Here is a 19,701-nt window from a genome sequence, read left to right as displayed (position 1 = left end):
GATAGAGTGAGTACCCAAGGTCTTTTCCCTAGGGTAGGGGAGTTCAAAACCAGAGGTCATAGGTTTAAGGTGAGAGGGATAAGATTTAGAAGGGACCTAAGGGGTAGCATTTTCACACAAAGGGTGGTGCGTGTATGGAATGAGCTGCCAGAAGAAGTGGTGGAGGCTGGTACAATTACAACATTTAAAAGGCACGTGGATGGGTATAGGAATAGGAAGGGTTTAGAGGGATATGGGCCAACTGCTGGCAAATGGGACTAAATTAGGTTAGCATATCTGGTCGACATGGATGAGTTGGATCAAAGAGTCTGTTTCCTTGCCATACGTCTCTGACTCTATCTGTGAGCCAAGAGGTTTGGATTCAAGTCCCACTTGCTCCAGAGATGTGTGAAAGTACTTGCTTGATTAGGAAATTATCTAGCCAGGAGTGAGTTGTGGTTTGGTGGTACTGTCTCTATCTTAGTACCTGAAAGACTGGCTTCAACTCCCATCTGTCTAGAGGTGTGTTATCATGTGTCCAAACGGGCTGACTAAAACTATGTTGATTCTGGATCAGTGGTGCTGGAAGAGCACAGCAATTCAGGCAGCATCCGAGGTCAGGCAAAATCGACGATTTTGCCTGTCCTCGGATGCTGCCTAAACTGCTGTGCTCTTCCAGCACCACTAATCCAGAATCTGGTTTCCAGCATCTGCAGTCATTGTTTTTACCTTTTAAAACTATGTTGATACAAGTTGATCTGATTGCAGGAATGTGCTGGCTTATGTATGGAACAGCAGATATCCAAGAGTAAGTTACAGGCTGGAAACTAATCAAGGGCTAAGTAAAGATTGTTAAAAATTACTAAACTCTAGTATCAATAGCTCTCAGAATTCCTCCTGTAAATCCATCTTTTTTATAAAACAATGTATGATGTGGAACCTTTGGGGACCAATATATTCCATATTATCATCTCTGTATAATATAAATAACAGTCCATGTTACATAATACTCACTGAATTTATACTGTAAATAACTAACATTCTGTATATTATATAACAGTGCATTGCATTTACCAGTGTAAAATGCACAATAACATGTTACAAGGATTGTCTTGTGGCACAAGTCTATTAATGCTCAGGATTCAATCAGTCTCTGTTTCCAGAAGAAACAGATTCTTGGACAGTTAGGATGAGGGATTGAAGTATCACCCAATTCTACAGCAAAGCAGGTGGCCAGACCAGTAGAAAACCAGAGCAAAGCTAGTCGAAGACTTCAGACAGCATTGTACAACAAAGAACACGTGTAATCTCAATAAAACGTGTTAAAATGTGACCCTGCCACCCCAAGTGTGGCATGAATAATCACCTGGCAATGCCCACAATGTCCTCATTCTTCCTGCTTCCATTCCCCCTCTTCAGATTGCAAATAGAGGAACAGCCAATTACAAATGTGGACGTATGCACCAATTGCAGCTACACATCTTATGAATTAATGTGGCCATTGAACAGTCCGAGGTGCCTGACCTTAGCCTGTATTATGGTGCTCTATGTTTGGAATCTCTGGTTAGCAAGGGTATGTCATCACTGCCTCCTCCCAGCACTGGTCACCCAATCTGCCCATCCTTGCCTCAGACGGCCAACTGCAAAATAACCTGATCCTTCCTTACACCTTTGGATGGCTCTTTACTGTCAACTGTCAATTCTCAGAGACCTCAAAACAATCCTTAAGACTTGGTAACTTCTACTTCCCACAATACACCATCTGAATCCTTTGCTCTTTCTGTTCATGCTGTTTTCAGATCATGTGGTGATTTGTTTTGTTAAAAAAAATACACAACTGATGATAAAAACCACCACATTTAGCTGCCGTTAATCGAAATATACATTGTACAGGTTTTCACTCTCTGTGTCGTCATGTGGAACCCCAGGTAAGGCCCAGACACAAGTTAAATCTTCTTGACCACCTCAAATGGCTGCAGCAACACAGCCTCAAACCATTTAGGATCTCGGACAGCTTCCCTCAATCGGCACTTTTCCCAAAGTTTGAAGATAAATCATTATACCGTCTGTGCTGCTTTATTTATTTTCTGTTGTCTGTTTGGCCTCTACTTGTTCAGTCGCAGTAATCTCTGGTTCCCAAAGCAGGAACTCATGCAGTAATGTGTTCACAGTTTCCGGGCACTCCATCATAACCATGTGACTCCCCTCATCGATGACCTTCAGGAACGCAATCAGCAAGATCTGATTGGTAAAAGAATGGGTGGTTAGTCAACTGAACATCGCTATTAAACAGGTGCACCCTCCTTTCCAACCAGCAGCCCTTCTAGAATCACAGAATCTCTCTACATTGCAGAGGCCATTCAGCCCATCCAGTCTGCACCGACTCTCTCCGAACAGCATCCCACCCAAACCCAGCTCCCTACCTTATCCCCATAACCCCGGACTCCCCATGGCCAATCCACCTAACCTGCACATCTCTGTTCCCAGGTTATTCTTTCCTAGGACATGGGTGTTGCTAGCAAGGCCAGCATTTGTTGTCCATCTCTTATTGCCCACAAACTGCTTGCTTAAGCCATTTCAGAAGGCTCAATGTGACTCAATTAGTAATGGTCAACTGCATAGCTGTGGGTTTGGAGTCACATGTCGGTCAGCCTAGGTGAGAACGGCAGATTTCCTTCCCTAAAAGACATTAATGAATCAAATGCATACTTACAATAATTAATGGTAGTCTCATGGTCACCATTGTGGAGTTGAGTTTTCAACTCTAAATTCATTGTAATTGGATTTAAACTCTCTATTGCCATGGGTGAATTGGAACCCATGGATGAATTGGAACCCATGGATCTGAAGTATTTGTCTTGTCCTTTGGAGTATTGTTCCAAGTAACTGAGTCACATTGCAGCCACCGTGCCCCTCTCTCTACCAATTTCTGTTACTTGCTCCCCTCTTCAGTGGGTTGTGTTACATGGCCGGCTGTAATCAGTGAGCAAAGGGAGGTGTTTGAATTATGTTTTAAGACCAACGTAAGGACCAGTCTCCTGTTACTCAGCTCACATCCCTCCTAGCCCCAGGTACGTTCCAGCAGGAGTAGAATCCCTGACACATCTAATACTCAGACCCTGGAGCACCAGAGGGATCTGTAATGTCCCACCTCTACAATACCAGCTCCCTTAACAGGATCCCTGGATTCATCCTGGGATCTTCCTGCAAGGTCAGGTCCACACCAGGCAGTGTGTGCATTGATTTAGCCTCTGGGGTTGTACAGACACAAAACTACATTGGACCACTCAGCCCTTCAAGTCTATTCTTCCATTCAATTAGGCAAGACAACTTGCATTTATATAGCACCTTTGACACAATCACAAAACATCCCAATTAACATACAGCAGTGAAGATTTGGCACGGACTGAAGCAGGAGCCGATTGGGCTAGTGACCACGAGCTTGACCAATGAGGGTAGCTGCAGAGATGGCAAAGTTTCGGGAGGCAATTTTAGAGATTTCAGTTCTGGTCGGCACCAATGGACATGGTGGGATGAACAAGAGGCAGGGTCGAGGGACTGCAGAGATCTCAGGAGGTTACAGGGAGAAGGTGAAATCAGGGAGAGATTTAAATATGCAGGAGAATTTTAAAGTCACTGTGTCACTAGACTGGAAGCTAACGTGGGTCAGTGAGCAAGGGTGTGATGGTCAAGCAGGGTACAGTGTGAGACCGGATACACAGCAAAAGGGTGAATGAAAGCAAGAGGGTGGAGGGTGGAAGATGAGGGTCTTCATTCCGGAGATAAAGGGTTTGACTTATTGAGAGAGATTGAGCAGGTTAGGCCTATTCTCTATGGAGTTTAGAAAAATGAGAGACGTAATTGAGGAATATAAGATACGGAAGGGGACTGACAAAGTAGGGACGTGGAGAGCATGTGGGGCAATCTAGAACCAGAGGTTATAGTTTTAGGAGAATGGGTGGATTCACTACCTCAAGAGTGCAGTGGACACTAGTACACTAAAGGAGTTAGGAAGATTTTTGATCAGTAACAGGAATGAAGGGTTATGGAGCGCAAGCAGGAAATTGGAGTTGAGGGGGAGATATAATCAACTGTGGTTGTATTAATTGGCAGAGCAGGCTCAAGGGGCTGAATGGCCTCATCCTGCTCCTAGACCTTATATAGTTATGATAGAATCATCAAGCTGAGACCTAAACACACAAATGAGGGTTTGGACTGGAGTGGACACACTCATGGTTGATTCTGAGCAAGTGTAAAAACAGAGAGTTTGTTACCTCAGCCATTCGCTGGTCTTCATCCACAGGGACAAACTTGTCATGCATTCCATGCACTAGCAGAACAGGCACCGTCAGTTCAGCGTGGTAGACCTCATCACCCTCGGGCCAGTACTGCCCACTCATCATCGCCTGCAACACGAAGGAGGTCACCTTGAAAGCATTCCCCTCCTTCAACAATTGTTTCTCTTTCGCCCCCTGTCGGGCAAATGCCGCTCTAAAGAGATGTCAGAAACAAAGCAGAGAAAACGCACATCAATTAATAAACAGCACGAGCAGATTTCCCATAGCCCCACATGTTACAAGGCCGACAATCAGAACAGAGAGATTCCAAGAAAGAGTAGACTAGCGGGGGCTCTTTTCTCTAAATGTAGCAGAGTGGCCAGATAGAGATCTTCGAGTTTATGAAGGGATTGATAAGACAGCTGCAGAGAAGTTTCCACTTGTGAGAGAGACCAGAACTAGCAACAATACATATAAGATAGTCACTTAAATATAATTATTGTAAATATAAGCTAATCAATCCAATCAGGGGCTCAGGAAAAATTTCTTTATCCAGAGAATGGTGAGAGTTCTACAAGGAACAGTTGAGGCAAATAACGTGGATTAGGTTAACACATGAGGATCAAAGGTTACAGGGAGAAAGCGGGAAAATGGGGTTGAAAAACCGATCAGCCATGAGCGAACAGTGAAGCAGACTCGATGGGCCGAATGGCCTAATTTTGGTGTTGCACAGGGCTGGGGGCAAATGGCGGTATTGGGGGATGGCGGGGTTGGTGTTGGGGGGCGGGGGGCCGGTGTTGGGGGATGGTGTTGGGTGGGGGGCCGGTGTTGGAGGGCGGGGGGGCGCGGGTGTTGGGGGACGGGGGGGGGCGGGTGTTGGGGGACGGGGGGGGCTGGTGTTGGGGGAGGTGGGGCTGGTGTTGGGGGACGGGGGGTGGTGCTGGGGAACGGGGGGCTGGTGTTGAGGGCGGGGGCTGGTGTTGGGGGCAGGGGCTGGGGACGGCGTTGGGGGACGGGGACTGGCGTTGGGGGACGGGGAGGCGGGCGTTGGGGGACGGCGGTGCAGGTGTTGGGGGCGGGGGGCTGGTGTTGGGGACGGGGGGCTGGTGTTGGGGGACGGGGGGGTGGGTGTTGGGGGACGGGGAACGGGGGCGCGGGTGTTGGGGGATGGGTGCCAGAGTTGGGGGACGGGGGATGGGGGGGGGGAGGTGTTGGGGGGCAGGGGGCGGTGTTGGGTGATGGGGGCGGTGTTGGGGGGCGGGTGGCCGGTGTTGGGGGGGGCTGGTATTGGGGGATGGGGAGCAGGGGACGGGGGGGGGGCGGGTGTTGGGGGACAGGTGTTGGGGGACGGGGGCCAGTGTTGGGGGCGGGGGTCGGTGTTGGGGGACGGGGGGCAGGTGTTGGAGGACGGGGACGGGGGCTGGTGTTGGGGGACAGGGCCTGGTGTTGGGGAGAGGGGGATGATGTTGGGGGATGTTGTTGGTGGGCTGAGGGATGTTGTTGGGGGACGGGGGGCCGGTGTTGGGGGACAGAGGGGACGGGGGATGGTGTTCGGGGAAGGGGGAATGGTGTTGGGGGATGGGGGGATGGTGTTGGGTCGGTGGATGGTGTTGGGGGGGCTGGGGGGATGTTGTTGGAGGTTGGGGGATGTTGTTGGAGGTTGGAGGATGTTGTTGGGGGACTGGGGAATGGTGTTGGGGGACAGGGGGATGGTGTTGGGGGACAGGGGGATGGTGTTGGGGGACAGGGGGATGGTGTTGGGGGGGCGGAGGAATGGTGTTGGGGGGCTTGGGAATGGTGTTGGGGGGATGGGGGATGGTGTTGGGGGGGCGGAGGAATGGTGTTGGGGGGCTGGGGGATGGTGTTGGGTGGCGGGGGGATGGTGTTGGGGGGGGGATGATGTTGGGGGATTGTGTGGGGGGACGGGGACTAGTGTTGGGGGACTGGGGGATGGTGTTGGGGGTGGGGGGCCGGTGTTGGGGGACGGGGGAATAGTGTTGGGGACGGGGGATGGTGTTGGGTGGCGGGGGGACGGTGTTGGGGGCCGGGGCCTGGTGTTGGGAGGGGGGGGGGGCGGGGGGATGATGTTGGGGGATTGTGTTGGGGGACGGGGACTGGTGTTGGGGGACAGGGGGATAGTGTTTGGGGACGGGGGCTGGTGTTGGGTCGGGAGGCGGTGTTGGGGGACAGGGGCTGGTGTTGAGGGACGGGGGCCTGGTATTGGAGGACGGGGGGAGGGCAGTGTCGGGGGACGGGGGGACAGGGTTGGGGGCGGGGGGGGGCTCACGCGCTGTGCTGCTGCAGTCTCCTAAACAGGGAGGAGACCTTAAAAACTCCGAGCCCCAGAGGAAAGGTATTTAATCGATTGACCGAATAATCGGTTGTCTGAACGAAATAGTGCTCGCCCGTCACGTTCGGATAATCAAGGTTCCCCTGTAAATGGGAAATGATGATGTTGCAATTTTCCATGCAAAATGTGACCAAACATCATGACAACATTACTGCAGATATCCCAACTAAACCTGAACTGATCCGCAGCCAACATCCACTTTATATAGAAGGTGCCTCCTTTGCCCAAAAAACAATGATAGTACCCAATGGCAAACATGATGGGAACAATAAAACAGAGGAGGAACAGAAACTGGGCTTTTTATTTGCCTTGGAGTCACTGTGTTCATTTTTTGCAGGATATCCTTGATCAAAAGAATCAATCCTAGCTTAATCTCCAGGTGCATGTCCCTTATTGTGAAATGACAGTTTACTTTCATCTTCCAGAACAAACTGTGCCTTTCCAAGCCAGTTAATGCCAAACTCTATTAGGTTTTCTGCTGTTACTAAAGTCCTGGAACCGAGTGCTGTGCAAACTCAGTTCACACTGCCCTCCACAGCCTCCAGGGTAGACTGCACAACTGGGAGAAATCTGTCAGAAAAATCATGGTAGTTCTTATTTTTAGATTTGCTTTCAATATTATATGTTATTTGACTGGGTTATTGGATGGAATGTCATTTGGAAGTGAAAAAAAAGAGTTGCAGCAGGGATGGAAACCCCCCCAGAGAATGCTGGAGAAACTCAGCAGGTCTGGCAGCATCTGTCAAGAGAGAAATAGAGTTAATGTTACAGATCCGGTATGAATTCTGAAGAGTCTAATAGGGCTAGACAGAGGAGATGCTGGAAAGATGTTCCAGATGTTGGGTAGACCAGAACCACGGGGTCACGGATAGATCATTTAGGACTGAGATGTGAAGAATTGGGGGCAGCACGCTGGCTCAGTGGTTAGCACTGCTGCCTCACAGCGCCAGGGACCTGGGTTCAATTCCAGCCCCAGGCGACTGTCTGTGTGGAGTCTGCACATTCTCCCTTTATGTGCGTGGGTTTCCTCCAGGTGCTCTGGTTTCCTCCCACAATCCAAAGATGTGTAGGTCAGGTGAATTGGCCATGCTCAATTGCCATCGTATTCAGGAACATGTAGTGTTAGGTGCATTAGTCAGGGGTAAATACAGGGGAGAGGAATGGGTCTGGATGGGTTACTCTTCAGAGGGTCGGTGTGGACTTTTGGGCCGAAGGGCCTGTTTCCACAATGTAGGGAATCTGTGCTTCTATGAAATGTCTCCACCCAGAGAGTGGCGAGCCTGTGGAATTCACTACCACAGAAAGCGGTCTAGCCCAAAACATTATCTGATTTCAAGAAATGAATGGATATTACAGTTGAATCTACAGGGATCAAAGGATATGGGGAAAAACCACGAAAAGGCGATTGAGTTGGATGATCAGCCGTGATTGTAGTGCAGTCGGCTCGAAGGGCCGAATGGCCTACTTCTGCTCCTCTGTAAGAGTCATACCAAAAGGAAATGCCATCTGTGTTTCTCTCAGCACAGACTTGCCAAGTGGCTCCAGCATTCTTTGTGTTTGTTTCAGATTTCTAGCATCTGCAGGATTTTGCTTTTATTTGGGAAGTGGTGACCATCCAAACAGAGGAGTCTTCCATTATAGACGGAAAGCTGAGTCCCAGAGGTTAAAGGTTGGAATCTAACCCACCACAGTGGCCAGTTCCGACAGTACCGCCTCACACCGGTCGCTGGTTGTCCTTACTTGAGGAAGCTCCACGCAAGACAGGGCGAGAGGCAGTGTAGGACACAGGTGGGCAGGTTGAAGATGGAGCACAAACTGGGTTCCAGCGCAGTCGGACCTCCTCCATTGATCATCACCACCTTGTGTACTTGATCCGGATACTCGTGAGCCAGAAACGTGCAGAATGAGACCCTGAGGAACAGAGATTCCCAGTAAGATGCCAGGCACACCCTCACCCCTTCCAGCCTCGAAGCTCCCTCTCAACCCAGCCTTCCTTACACCGGCCAGCAACATTACTCCAGTTATCACTCCATATGGACCAGAACCTGCCCAAGGGTAAGAGGAACAAGGGTGACCACGGTGCCCCACCCCCAATCCTGGCACCAGTGGAGGGGGTATCTGAACCAGGGCACGGGTGACCTTAGAATACTGGAGAGTGGCACCCATGTGACCTTTTGCAGAATAGGGCATAGGGATGTGGCACACAGTGTGAACTGCCCCAGGGAGAGGGAGAGGGAGAGCCCTGTGCAATGGGATTTTCCCTGGGGGGGTGGGGGGGGGGAGGCCTTACAGTGGGATCTCTGGGGCAGAGGGGGTACAGGATGGGAAGAATTCAGGAAGGAAGAGAGGGTCACAGAGTGGGATTTGCCCCATGGGAGCAGAAGGGGGGAACAGTGGGATTTGCCCCAGGGGGTGTGGGGTGGCACAGTGGGATTTACCCTAGGGGAGTTGGGGGAGAAGAGGCAGTGGCATTTAGCCCAAGGGGGCAGTGGGTGGGGGCTGAAATGGTGGGATTTACCCCAGGAGAGTTTGGGGGAGCAGTGGGATTTACCCTAGGGGAGTGGAGTGGACGTAGGGGTGGGTTGGTCTGTGGGATTTGCCCAGAGGAGTAGGGGGGGGGGCCTAATGGGATTTACCTCAGGAAAGCATGGGAAGCACACACTAGGATCTGCCCGAGGGAACTCCCTCCCTAAGAGCATTGTGGGGTCCCTACAGCACATGGACTGTAGCGGTTCAAGAGGGCAACTCAACCCCACCTTCTCAAGGGGCAACTAGGGACGGGTGATTAATGCTGGGGCCAGCCAGCGATGCCTGTCTCTCATGACAGCACAAGAGAAAAAAGGGAGAAGGAGTGAGGATGTCCTCCACAGTGTGATTTTCCCCACAGCCCTCTGAGATGGCAGAGACATAAACAGCCTCTGGCCCTTTTTACCTCTAAGTGTGTCAGTGGGCAGCATTTGTGCTTCTAGATCCGAGCGGATTCACTCCCAATCCAGGGATCTCGAGACTCAGACCTCAGTGATGGACTGAGCAAGTGCTGCTCTGTCACAGGGGCTGCTTTTTCAGATCCAATGCCAAAATGGAACGGCTCCGGTGGATGTAAATGATCCCATACTGCTGGGAGTCCTCCCCCATGTCCTGGGATAGTCCCTCAGTCAGCACCACTACAACAGATTATCCAGTTATTGTCACACTGCTGCATGTGGGATCTTGCTGTGCTCAAATTGGCAGCCACATTTCCTATAACAGTTCATCCACATCAGACTCACCTTACTCACTGCCAAGTGTTTTGGGGCACTCTGAGACTATGAAAGGTGTTAAAGAAATCACACCAATGGACAAAAGGCTCCAGAGAATCAAAGAATCCCTCCAGTGTAGGAACAGGCCATTCAGCCCATCAAGTCCACATTGACCCTCTGAAGAGAATCCCACCCAGACCCACCTCCTCCGAACCCAACCCAATCCACCGAACCTGCACATCCTTGGACTATGGGAGGAAACTCACGCAGACACGGGGAGAATGTACAAACTCCACACAGATAGTTGCCTGAGGGTAGAATCAAACCTGGGTCCCTGGTGCTGAGAGGCACCAGTGCAAACCACTGAGTCACCGTGCTGTCCATAGTTGCACAATCTCCTATTTTAATTAATCTATCCCAGGACATCCAAACATCAAAATCCCACATGTTTCTCAGCTCTACCACCACCCCACACAACCGTCAATAGCCCTTCGATCTCACCTGACCCCAGAATCCTTCTTTGACCTATCCCTTCACCTGTCCAGTCCTGAATTAGTCTCTCATCTGGGTTTAAATTTGATATTGTGAAAAAAAACATTCAAAATAAAAAAAAAATTAACAAGTTACAGAGATGGAGGGTCCCTGTAATAGGTCTCAAAACCACTTTTGAAAAGAATGCATCAACTCCCTCTTCTTTCACTCTGTCCTTTTCCTGTGCGGACACTGAGAGGTAGATTTTCACCAGCATTCTACAGTCCCGCAACATCTTGAGATGAGGGAGAGCCCGGACACCGATGCTCAACTTTGGGAGGCATCGCAGTCCCACAGTATCCTGTCCTCTCACATGATAAGGATGGTGGGCTGGGGAGAGTGTTTTGTAGCTAGAGAAGCTATTAGGTACAGGGCATGTAGAAACATCTAAAGTAGGAGCAGGATTAGGTCATTCGGTCCTTCGATCGTGCTCTGCCATTCATTGCTGAACCTCCAACACAGCACCCTGTCCCACTTCCTCCCCCACACCCTTTGACCCCTTTAGCCCTACGAACTGTACCTAACCCCTTCTTAAAAATATTCAACTGCTTTCTGTAGCAGAGAATTTCACAGGCTCCCCGCTCTATGGATGAAGAAATTTCTCCTCACCTCGGTCCTACCCATTGTCCTTAAACTGTGATCCCCTGGTTCTTGACTCCCCTACCATCAGGAACATCCTTCCTGCGTTTATGCTGTCAATTCCTGATGGAATTTCTATGAGATCCCTCCCTCTCCTCAGTCTTCAAAACTCCAGTGAACACAATACTAAACAATCCAGTCCCTTGTTATGACTTGATTAGATTCCCTACAGTGTGGAAACAGGCCCTTCAGCCCAACAAGTCCACACCGACCTTCAAAGAGTAACCCACCCAGACCCATTCCCCTCTGACTAATGCACCTAACACTATGGGCAATTTAGCATGGCCAATTCACCTGACCTGCACATCTTTGGAAATTGGGAGGAAACCACAGCACCCGGAGGAAACCCACGCAGACACAGGGAGAATATGCAAACTCCACACAAACAGTCGCCCGAGGCTGGAATCAAACCCAGGTCTCTGGCACTGTGAGGCAGCAGTGCTAACCACTGAGCCACTGTGCTGCCTCTTACATGTCAGTTCTGCCATTCCAGGAATCACTGCCAGGAAGTACACCCTCCATTCAAGGGGCCTCTCACTGACCCTGTGGGCTCAGTGCCAACAGCAGTTGGTGAGTTTACCCACAGGATGGCATCTCAAGTGTGAACCTACCCATAAGAGTGTCCGATCAGGATGTTACGTTTCTTGCCGTAGCGCCTAAAGATGGCCCTCATGTCCTCAGCGAGGGCATAGAAAGTGTAGGCAGCTCCGATCTTTGGCGCGGTGCTGGAGCCATGCCCAGCAAGGTCTGGGGCCACCACCTCGTATCCCAACTTGCCAAAGAAGTCCAGCTGCTCCTTCCAAATGTCCAGGGAGCCGCCGACGCCGTGGATGAAGAACAGCGCCACGTCCGAGTGGCTCCCCTTGCAGCTGGTGATCCGCTTCTTGCAGTCGATCACCACCGTCTTCTTCGGCTTGCGCTTGCGCCGCTTCACTGTGCCCTGCTCCTGGATGGTGCCGTTGGCCCGGGCTGAGGCGACGTTGGCGTCGGAGAGCTCGATCTCCACTGTGCTGCCAGGCTCGGTGTTGCCATTCTGGCAGTGCAGGATCTCCGAGCGGATCACATCGCCGAGGTTCTCAATCACCACCTGGCCGTTGCGGTAGACAGAAATCTTACGCTTGCAGTGCACCACCCCTTTACCGGACATCTCCTCTCCCTCGCCTCCCTCCTCCGCCACCACGCTCTCCTCCTCCTGCTCTGCCGGGCTCCGGCCTGGCACGATGTGTTTGACTCGCAGGATCCGGCCTGGCTTCACCTCGATGTAGTCATAGCCGTCGCTGGACTCCACGCTGTCGATGGCTCCCACCACGTTCAGCGCCCTGCCCGTGATGCAGCACATGATCCCATCGGTTATACTGGTCAACATGTTGAACCTGAGAACAGACAGAGATTGGAGACAGAGAGGTTAGCACCCCTTTTCCGGACATACCACCACCACTCCCGGGTGTATCCCATTGAACCAATTAACCAATTGTGGGCGGCACGGTGGCACAGTGGTTAGCACTGCTGCCTCACAGCGCTAGTGACCCGGGTTCAATTCCCGCCTCAGGCGACTGTGTGGAGTTTGCACGTTCTCCCCGTGTCTGCGTGGGTTTCCTCCGGGTGCTCCGGTTTCCTCCCACAGTCCAAAGATGTGCAGGTCAGGTGAACTGGCCATACTAAATTGCCCATAGTGTTAGGTAAGGGTTAATGTAGGGGTATGGGCGGGTTACGCTTCGGTGGGGCGGTGTGGACTTGTTAGGCCGAAGGGTCTGTTTCCACACTGTAAATAATCTAAACAGAAACATATGAACAATAATCAAGAGAAGGCCATTTGGCCCTTCGAGCCCATTCCGCCATTTAAAAAGTTTGTGACTGATCTGATTTTAACCTCAATTCTACATTCCTGCGTATTCCCGATAATCTTTCATTCCCTTGGTCATCAAGAATCTAAATGTCTCCGTCTTTAAAATATTTAAGGATTCTGCATCCGTTGCCTTTTGAGGAAAGGAATTCCAAGATTCACAAACTTCCGCGTCAATAAAGTGTTTCCTCCACTTTGTCTGGAATGGGCAACCCCTTCATTTTAAACTCTGACCCCTAGCTCTCGGTTGTCCCGCAACAGGAAACGCCCTTTCCACGTCCAAGTCCTGATCAAGTCCCCCTCAGGATCTTATACCTTTAACTCTTCTAAACTCCAGAGGATACAGGCCTAGCGTGTCTAACCTTCCCTCGTAAGGCAACCCACACATTCTTGTGATTCAGTTTCCAACTCTACAGGAAAAGGGAGGGAACCAGATAAATCTTTGAGGCCTCTTATACTATCTAAGATCATAGCAACCTGACTCTGTAAGGTTGAGGGGGGGCAGTGGCTTAATGTTAATGTGACTGGGTTAGGAATCCAGGTGCCCAGGTAATGTTATGGTGATATGGGCTCAAAATATACCACAGCAAAGGGTTGAAGTTTGAATTCAATAAAAATATGCAATTTAACAATAGCCGGCCCAATTGTGACCACGTAGTAGTTGATTGATGTAAAAGCCAATCTGGTTCACTAATATCCTTTTAGGAAAGGAAATCTGTTGTCCTTAGTCAGTCTGGCCCACAGGTAATTCCAGACCCAGAGCAATGTGGTTAGACCTCCTCCTTTAAACTAACTTTGAACCTGTTACAATTCACATCTGACGTGTGTGGGACTTGAACCCAATACTTCTGATCCAGTGCAAGATTACAGAGGTGCTGGAAAAGCACAGCAGGTCAGGTAGCATCTGAGGAGCAGGAAAATCGACATTTCAGGCAAAAGCCCTTTATGATTCTGATTTTTCAAGCACCACTCTGATCTTGACTCTGATCTCCAGCATCTGCACTTTCATCTCGTTGACACTACCAGTGCAGTATACATTTTCTCATCAACTTGTCCGGAGAGTCTGTTATTCACCCATGGGATGTAGGCATCACTGGCTGGGCCAATATTTATTGCCCATCCCTAGTTGCCCCTTGAGAAGGTGGGGATGAGCTGCCTTCTTGAACCGCTGCAGTCCATGTGCTGTAGGTTGACCCACAATGCCCTTAGGGTGGGAATTCCAGGATTTTGACCCAGTGACAGTGAAGGAACGGCAATATATTTCCAAGTCAGGATGGTGAGGGGATTGGAGTGAAACTTGCAAGCGGTGGTGTTCTCATGCATCTTACACACTTCTGGAGCAGACGGGACTCAAACCCTGGCCTCCTCGCTCTGAGGTGGAGACACTATCACTACAGCACAATAGTCCTCCCAAAATGTGGTTGACTCTTAATTGAGCAGTTAGGGATGGGCAATGAATAATGGCCTCTTCAGTGAGGGCCACATCCTCCAAATAAATATAAATAAATAAATGTACCTTCTGTCGTGTCCCTTGGGTGCAGAAATAACTATTAATCACAAATTTAAAAATAAAAATTAATCTTGCGACAGACAGCATCTCCAGAAAATTCCAAATTTCGACCACTCTCAGTGTGAACGAGAGTTGCCTAATTTCACTCTCCAAATGTCCCCATACAGGTGAAGTTGTTTCTCTGTTATCCCACACTGTTCCCCCTTTCTTACACAAAACCTTGGATCAAGTCCTCTTTTAACCTTCTAATTTTCAGCGAGTATTGATGTAAAAATCTCCTCATCCTTTAAGTCACAGCTATCATGCCTTATCTAGATGCACAAATTCAGCCAACGCTTTTCAAAATGCAGTCACTATATTGCGGCAGTGAAATGAGGCAAATAGTTTGGGCACAGCAAGTTCCCACAAACAGAAATGAAATGGATGACCAGAGCATCTGCTTTAGATGGTGAGGGGTAAACACTGGGCAGCACACTTGAAATATTGCCCATTAGGGGCTCTGTAACATATCTGTGAGATGGCACCTCTGACAGTGCAGCACTCCCTCACTGAACCATCAGTGCTACAATGCCTTTGGGTTTCAGTTTACAAACTTCTGTGCTCCTGCGGTGAAAGACAAAACTGACTGAGCCTCAGCTACCAGAGAATGAGGTGGGTTTGATGGGACTTTGGGCTAAACCTAAAGAACACAGACTTTAGTGTTTAAGGATTGACCATTCATTGCCAGACGGGCGTGCTGAAGCATAATGAGTTTCTGTGGTCCTTAACAAAAGTGGATCATCCTGAAACTCTGGAATTGTCTCCTTAAACCTCTTCTTAAGCCTTTCTCTCCTCCTCCTTACAGATGCTCCCCTTTGGCCAAGTCACCTGTTCTAATCTCCCCTTGTATGGTTCAGTACTGGATTTAATTCTCATAGCACTCCTGTGAAGCAGTTTTATCACATTAAAGGTGCTATATAAATGCACATTGTTCTTGTTGAGGGTCTATAGACTGATGCTTGTCAGAGATCACAAATGGCTGTTGGTTAAGTCCTAACTAATATGGGTCATTCAGCAAAGAAAGGCTGGGTTTTCAGATGTGGAAATTCAAATATCGCGATGTACCATCCCCGTTCACATGACCCTTCTCCCAGACAACTTAATTCTTTTATTCATAATTTATCTCTCACCTCACCAACAGGACTGAAAGGTGCTTATCAATTATTTACACCTGTCCTTTCTCACAAACTCTGGCATTCAGCAATAAAAGGAGAATCTTCTTTCTTCCTTTTGCTCATCTGTAATCAGGGGAGAGTGAGATCACAGACCTCCACTGTACCTCCCCAGTTGCACATTCAGGGGCACTGTAGACTAGAACCATTCTAGAAAGAAAACCCAACATCACTGGAAAAGCTCAGCAGATCTGGCAGCATCTGTGGACAAAAATCAGAGTTAATGTTTCAGGTCCAGTGACCCTTCCTCAGAATTGATGGTAGTGAGGAAAATGTCATTTTTTTATGGAGAAGAGAGGGTCGGGGGAGTAAGGAGTAACTCACAGATGGGAGTAGAGGCTCCACCTGTCCCCAGTGTTGCGGACTGAGCTTGATGCCAAGCGACACTCCAAGTAGCTGGACTGTTCCATATCACCTGTCCTTCATGGAGAAATTAGCACAGAGAAACACTTTTGATCATAATCCATCAGGAAGTGGTCAGCATGTAGCATCCTCAAGACCCTGAGGGAAAAGGAGAGGGTGGATCCTGTTGCGTGGTTCCCTGAGCAGACTGTCAAAGTCATTCAGCAGAATGCCTCATCGCCAGAACATCCCAACAAGCTCCAAGACATTGCTCAGCTGGTGGTGAGACGAGCATGCCCGTCAGATCCTTCATGTGTAGCCGGACTCTCTGTACACTGCCCTCGAAGAGGCTGTGGAGGGGTAGAGACTGTCACACATCTGCTGCTAGAATGTGCCTTTGCAAAGAAAGTTTGGAGAGAAATGCAGTGGTTTTTGTCACATTTCGTCCCGAGCAGCTCCATGACACGGGACTCTGTGCTCTACAGTCACAGAATCCCTACACTGTGGAAACAGGCCCTTCGGCCCAAGAGGTCCACACCGACCCACCAAAGAGTAACCCACCCAGACCCATTCCCCTCCATTTATCCCCAGCTGATGCCCCAACACTACACATTCCTGATCACTGTGGGCAATTTAGCATGGACAATTCACCTGACCTGCATAATCCTCGGACTGTGGGAGGAAACGGGAGCACCCGGAGGAAACCCAGGGAGAATGTGCAAACTCCACACAGACTGTTGCCCGAGGCTAGAATCGAACCCGGATCCCTGGCGCTGTGAGGCAGCAGAGCTAACCACTGAGCCATTGTGCTGCCCTGTTCCCTGGGCCACACACAGAAACAAACATCAAGTGCACCTGGAGAACCATCAATTCAGTGAAAGATGCTCTTTGCTCTGCCCAAATCTTGTTGGTCTTCCATAGCTTGCACTAAAGTTTGGGGCAGCTACTGCCAAGGCGCAGTGGGGAAAGACCACAGTCTGAGGTCTTTCTGCCAAAGTTTAACAAGGGTCTGTTCAGTTATCAGACCCTCTCATTGCCTCAATGTACGTGAAGTTTCCTGCACAAGTAAGAAATGCGTTTGGTGTTTACAAATGCAGGAAATGACAAATACCCAATTTTGTTTTGCTGGTATGGAATTGCTTTAATACCTGTGAATGGAGATAAAGTAATTTTTGCAATAAAAATATTGACCAGAAATTGAGCTGGACTGGTCATATAATTAGAGTGGTTACAAGAGCAAGTCAGAGACTAGGAATACCACAGCAAGTAACTTACCTACTGATCCCCAAAACCTATCCAACATCTACAAGGCACCAGTCAGGAATGTGATGGAATACTCCCCACTTGCCTGGATGGGTGCAGCCCCAACAACACTCAAGAAGTTTGACACCATCCAGGCCAAAGCAGCTGCTTGATTAGCACCACATCCACTCTCTCCTCCACCGATGCTCTGTAGCAGCAGTGTATACTATCTACACAATGCACTGTAGAAATTCACAAAGATCCTCAGACCAACACCTTCCAAACACATGACCCCTTCCATCACAGGTTAAGCCCAATTCTGCCAATCAATCCTTGGCCTCTGTGTGGTTTGTACCACATAGGATGGGGAAATTCCAAGGTGAGCCACTGGGAAAGGCTTCATGAATGTAATCATTTCCCTGCACTTGCTCTATAGTCCCACAAGAGGGCAGACAGGCGAGAGGGATAACCTCATCCAGAGTTTGCCAATTTCACTCTGAAATTAACCAACTGTGAGTGCTGCTTCTATCAAATGTTAGTAATTGGGAGTTCAATCGTTTTTAAACCTGAACAACTTCCTCTATGTCCTTTACCCACCCCGACACCCTCGGCCCTGTCATGACATGCACCGCCAACCCATTTCACTGACTTATTGTCCTAATTATCCACTTTTCTTTCTCCTTAGCTTATGATCATCAATCCCTTTAACTGCCTAAGCTTCTTTCTCTTTCTGGGCTCTGGCTCCAGCTATCCACTCACTCCTTCCCACCCCCACTCCAGCCCCTGTCTTCAGCATAAATATCACCCTTTTTCCCAGGTACACTCAGTTCTGAAGAAGGGTCACTGGACCCGAGAGGTTAACTTTGCTTTTTCTCCACAGATGCTGCCAGACCTGCCAAGTTTCTCCAGCAATTGCTGTTTTTTGTATCATACGTGTTTCTGTCTTGGGCTTGTTACAGTGCTCCAGTGAGGCTCAGTGGAGAAACAACAGGGTGCGTAGGTTAGGTTATTTTATTTTAGATTAGGAATAATCTTTGGCACAACATCGTGGGCTGAAGGGCCTACTCTGTGTTGTATTTTTCTATGTTCTATGTTCTAACTAACACTTCATCTTCCGCATAGACACTTTATAACCTTCAACATTGAGTTGAGTAATTTCACAGCATAAAGACCTCCTTCCTCATCTATTACCTAACCACATGTCTCCGGGTCCTGTCACGAAATGGGTTGCTCTCAGCTCAGCTCGGGAGGTGATGGCCTAGTGCCATTATCACCGGACTGTTAATTCAGAGACCTGGGTAATGTTCTGATGATCTGGATTTGAATCCTGCAACAGCAGATGGTGGAATTTGAATTTGGAGGGGAGGATTTAAAAAATTGGCATTAAATGATGGCCGTGAAACTGCCAATTGTTGGGAAAAACCCATCCTGTTCACTAATGCCTGTTTAGGGAAGGAAGCTGCCATCTTTACCTGTTTTGGCTGACATGTGACTCCAGACCCACAGCGATGTGGTTAACACTTAACTGCCCTCTGGGCTTTTAATGATGGGCAGTAAATGCTGGCCTAGCCAGTGATGCCCACATCCTGTGAGCCAGTTTTAAAAACCTACTCACGGTCCCCATTAACACCCAGCTAGCTTCCTCTCTTTCCTGGCTTACTATCAACAATCCCTTTGTCTGCCTATCTTCTCTTTTCTTTCCATTTGGGTTCTGTCTCCACCAATCTGCTCACTCCTTTACCCCCCACCGCCCTCTGCCATCAGCATAAATACTGCCCTTTCCCAGCTGCTATTAGGATCAGTGGACCCAAACACTCTCTCGCTCTCCCTCTCCCTCTCTCTCGCTCCCTCTCCCTCTTCACCCCCACAGACATTGCCACAGCTGCTGAGTTTCCATAGCACCTTCTGTTTTCGTTTGTTAGTGTCAGGTGTGAAGTTCAACAGGTGGAGGAGTTACATAGTTTTCGAGAAAACTGAGGGACAAGCTGCAAGGTAATCAGAGGGGTCAGCGAGTGTAGTGGCCATTACCAAGCTGGGGAAACAAACAGATGGATAAATCACCCAGACAGGATGGACTACAACCCAGGGTTTGGAAGGAGACAGCTAAAAAGATTGTGGAGACAAATAAAAACTGCAGATGCTGGAATCCAAGGCAGACAAGCCGGAGGCTAGAAGAACACAACAAGCCAGGCATCATCAGGAGGTGGAGAAGTTAATATTTCGGGTATAACCCTTCCTCAGGACTGGGGGGTGGGTGTAAGGGGAGCTGCAGATAAAGGGGGTGGGGATAGCAGGATGGTGAGGTGGGGATGGATGAAGATAGGTAGAGGTTATGACCTGGTTGTTAGACAGGAGGAATGAATCCGGTTGGTAGCTGAAAGGAAGGGTTGATGAGAGGAATGGAAGGGAGGGGGAGGGGATGGGGAGGGAGGTTATTTGAAATTGGAGAACTCAATGTTGAGTTCTCCGGGCTGTAGGCTGCCCAGGCGGAAGATGAGGTGTTGTTCGTTGTGGCAATGGAGGAGGCCAAGAGGATTG

At 49.3% G+C, this 19,701-nt stretch overlaps 1 protein-coding gene across 1 annotated transcript in view; it reads right to left on the bottom strand.

Moving 5' to 3' along the window:
- Positions 1–674: 674 nt before the first annotated feature.
- The window catches only part of LOC122565114 (protein ABHD8), a 28,273-nt gene continuing 9,246 nt past the window's right edge, over positions 675–19,701 (bottom strand). Inside the window, exons 2-5 of the mRNA XM_043720746.2 lie at positions 11,627–12,388; positions 8,347–8,517; positions 4,254–4,470; positions 675–2,220 (exon numbers count right to left, since the gene is read on the bottom strand). Coding sequence (XP_043576681.2) covers positions 2,056–2,220; positions 4,254–4,470; positions 8,347–8,517; positions 11,627–12,388 — 1,315 coding nt within the window. The 3' untranslated portion in view covers positions 675–2,055. The remainder of the gene's footprint in view (positions 2,221–4,253; positions 4,471–8,346; positions 8,518–11,626; positions 12,389–19,701) is intronic.

Source organism: Chiloscyllium plagiosum, unplaced genomic scaffold (genome assembly GCF_037043375.1).
Source record: "Chiloscyllium plagiosum isolate Xiang-an unplaced genomic scaffold, Cpla_swu_hap1 HiC_scaffold_28, whole genome shotgun sequence".
NCBI lineage: Eukaryota > Metazoa > Chordata > Chondrichthyes > Orectolobiformes > Hemiscylliidae > Chiloscyllium > Chiloscyllium plagiosum.
This window is presented reverse-complemented; position numbering and strand designations above follow the sequence as displayed.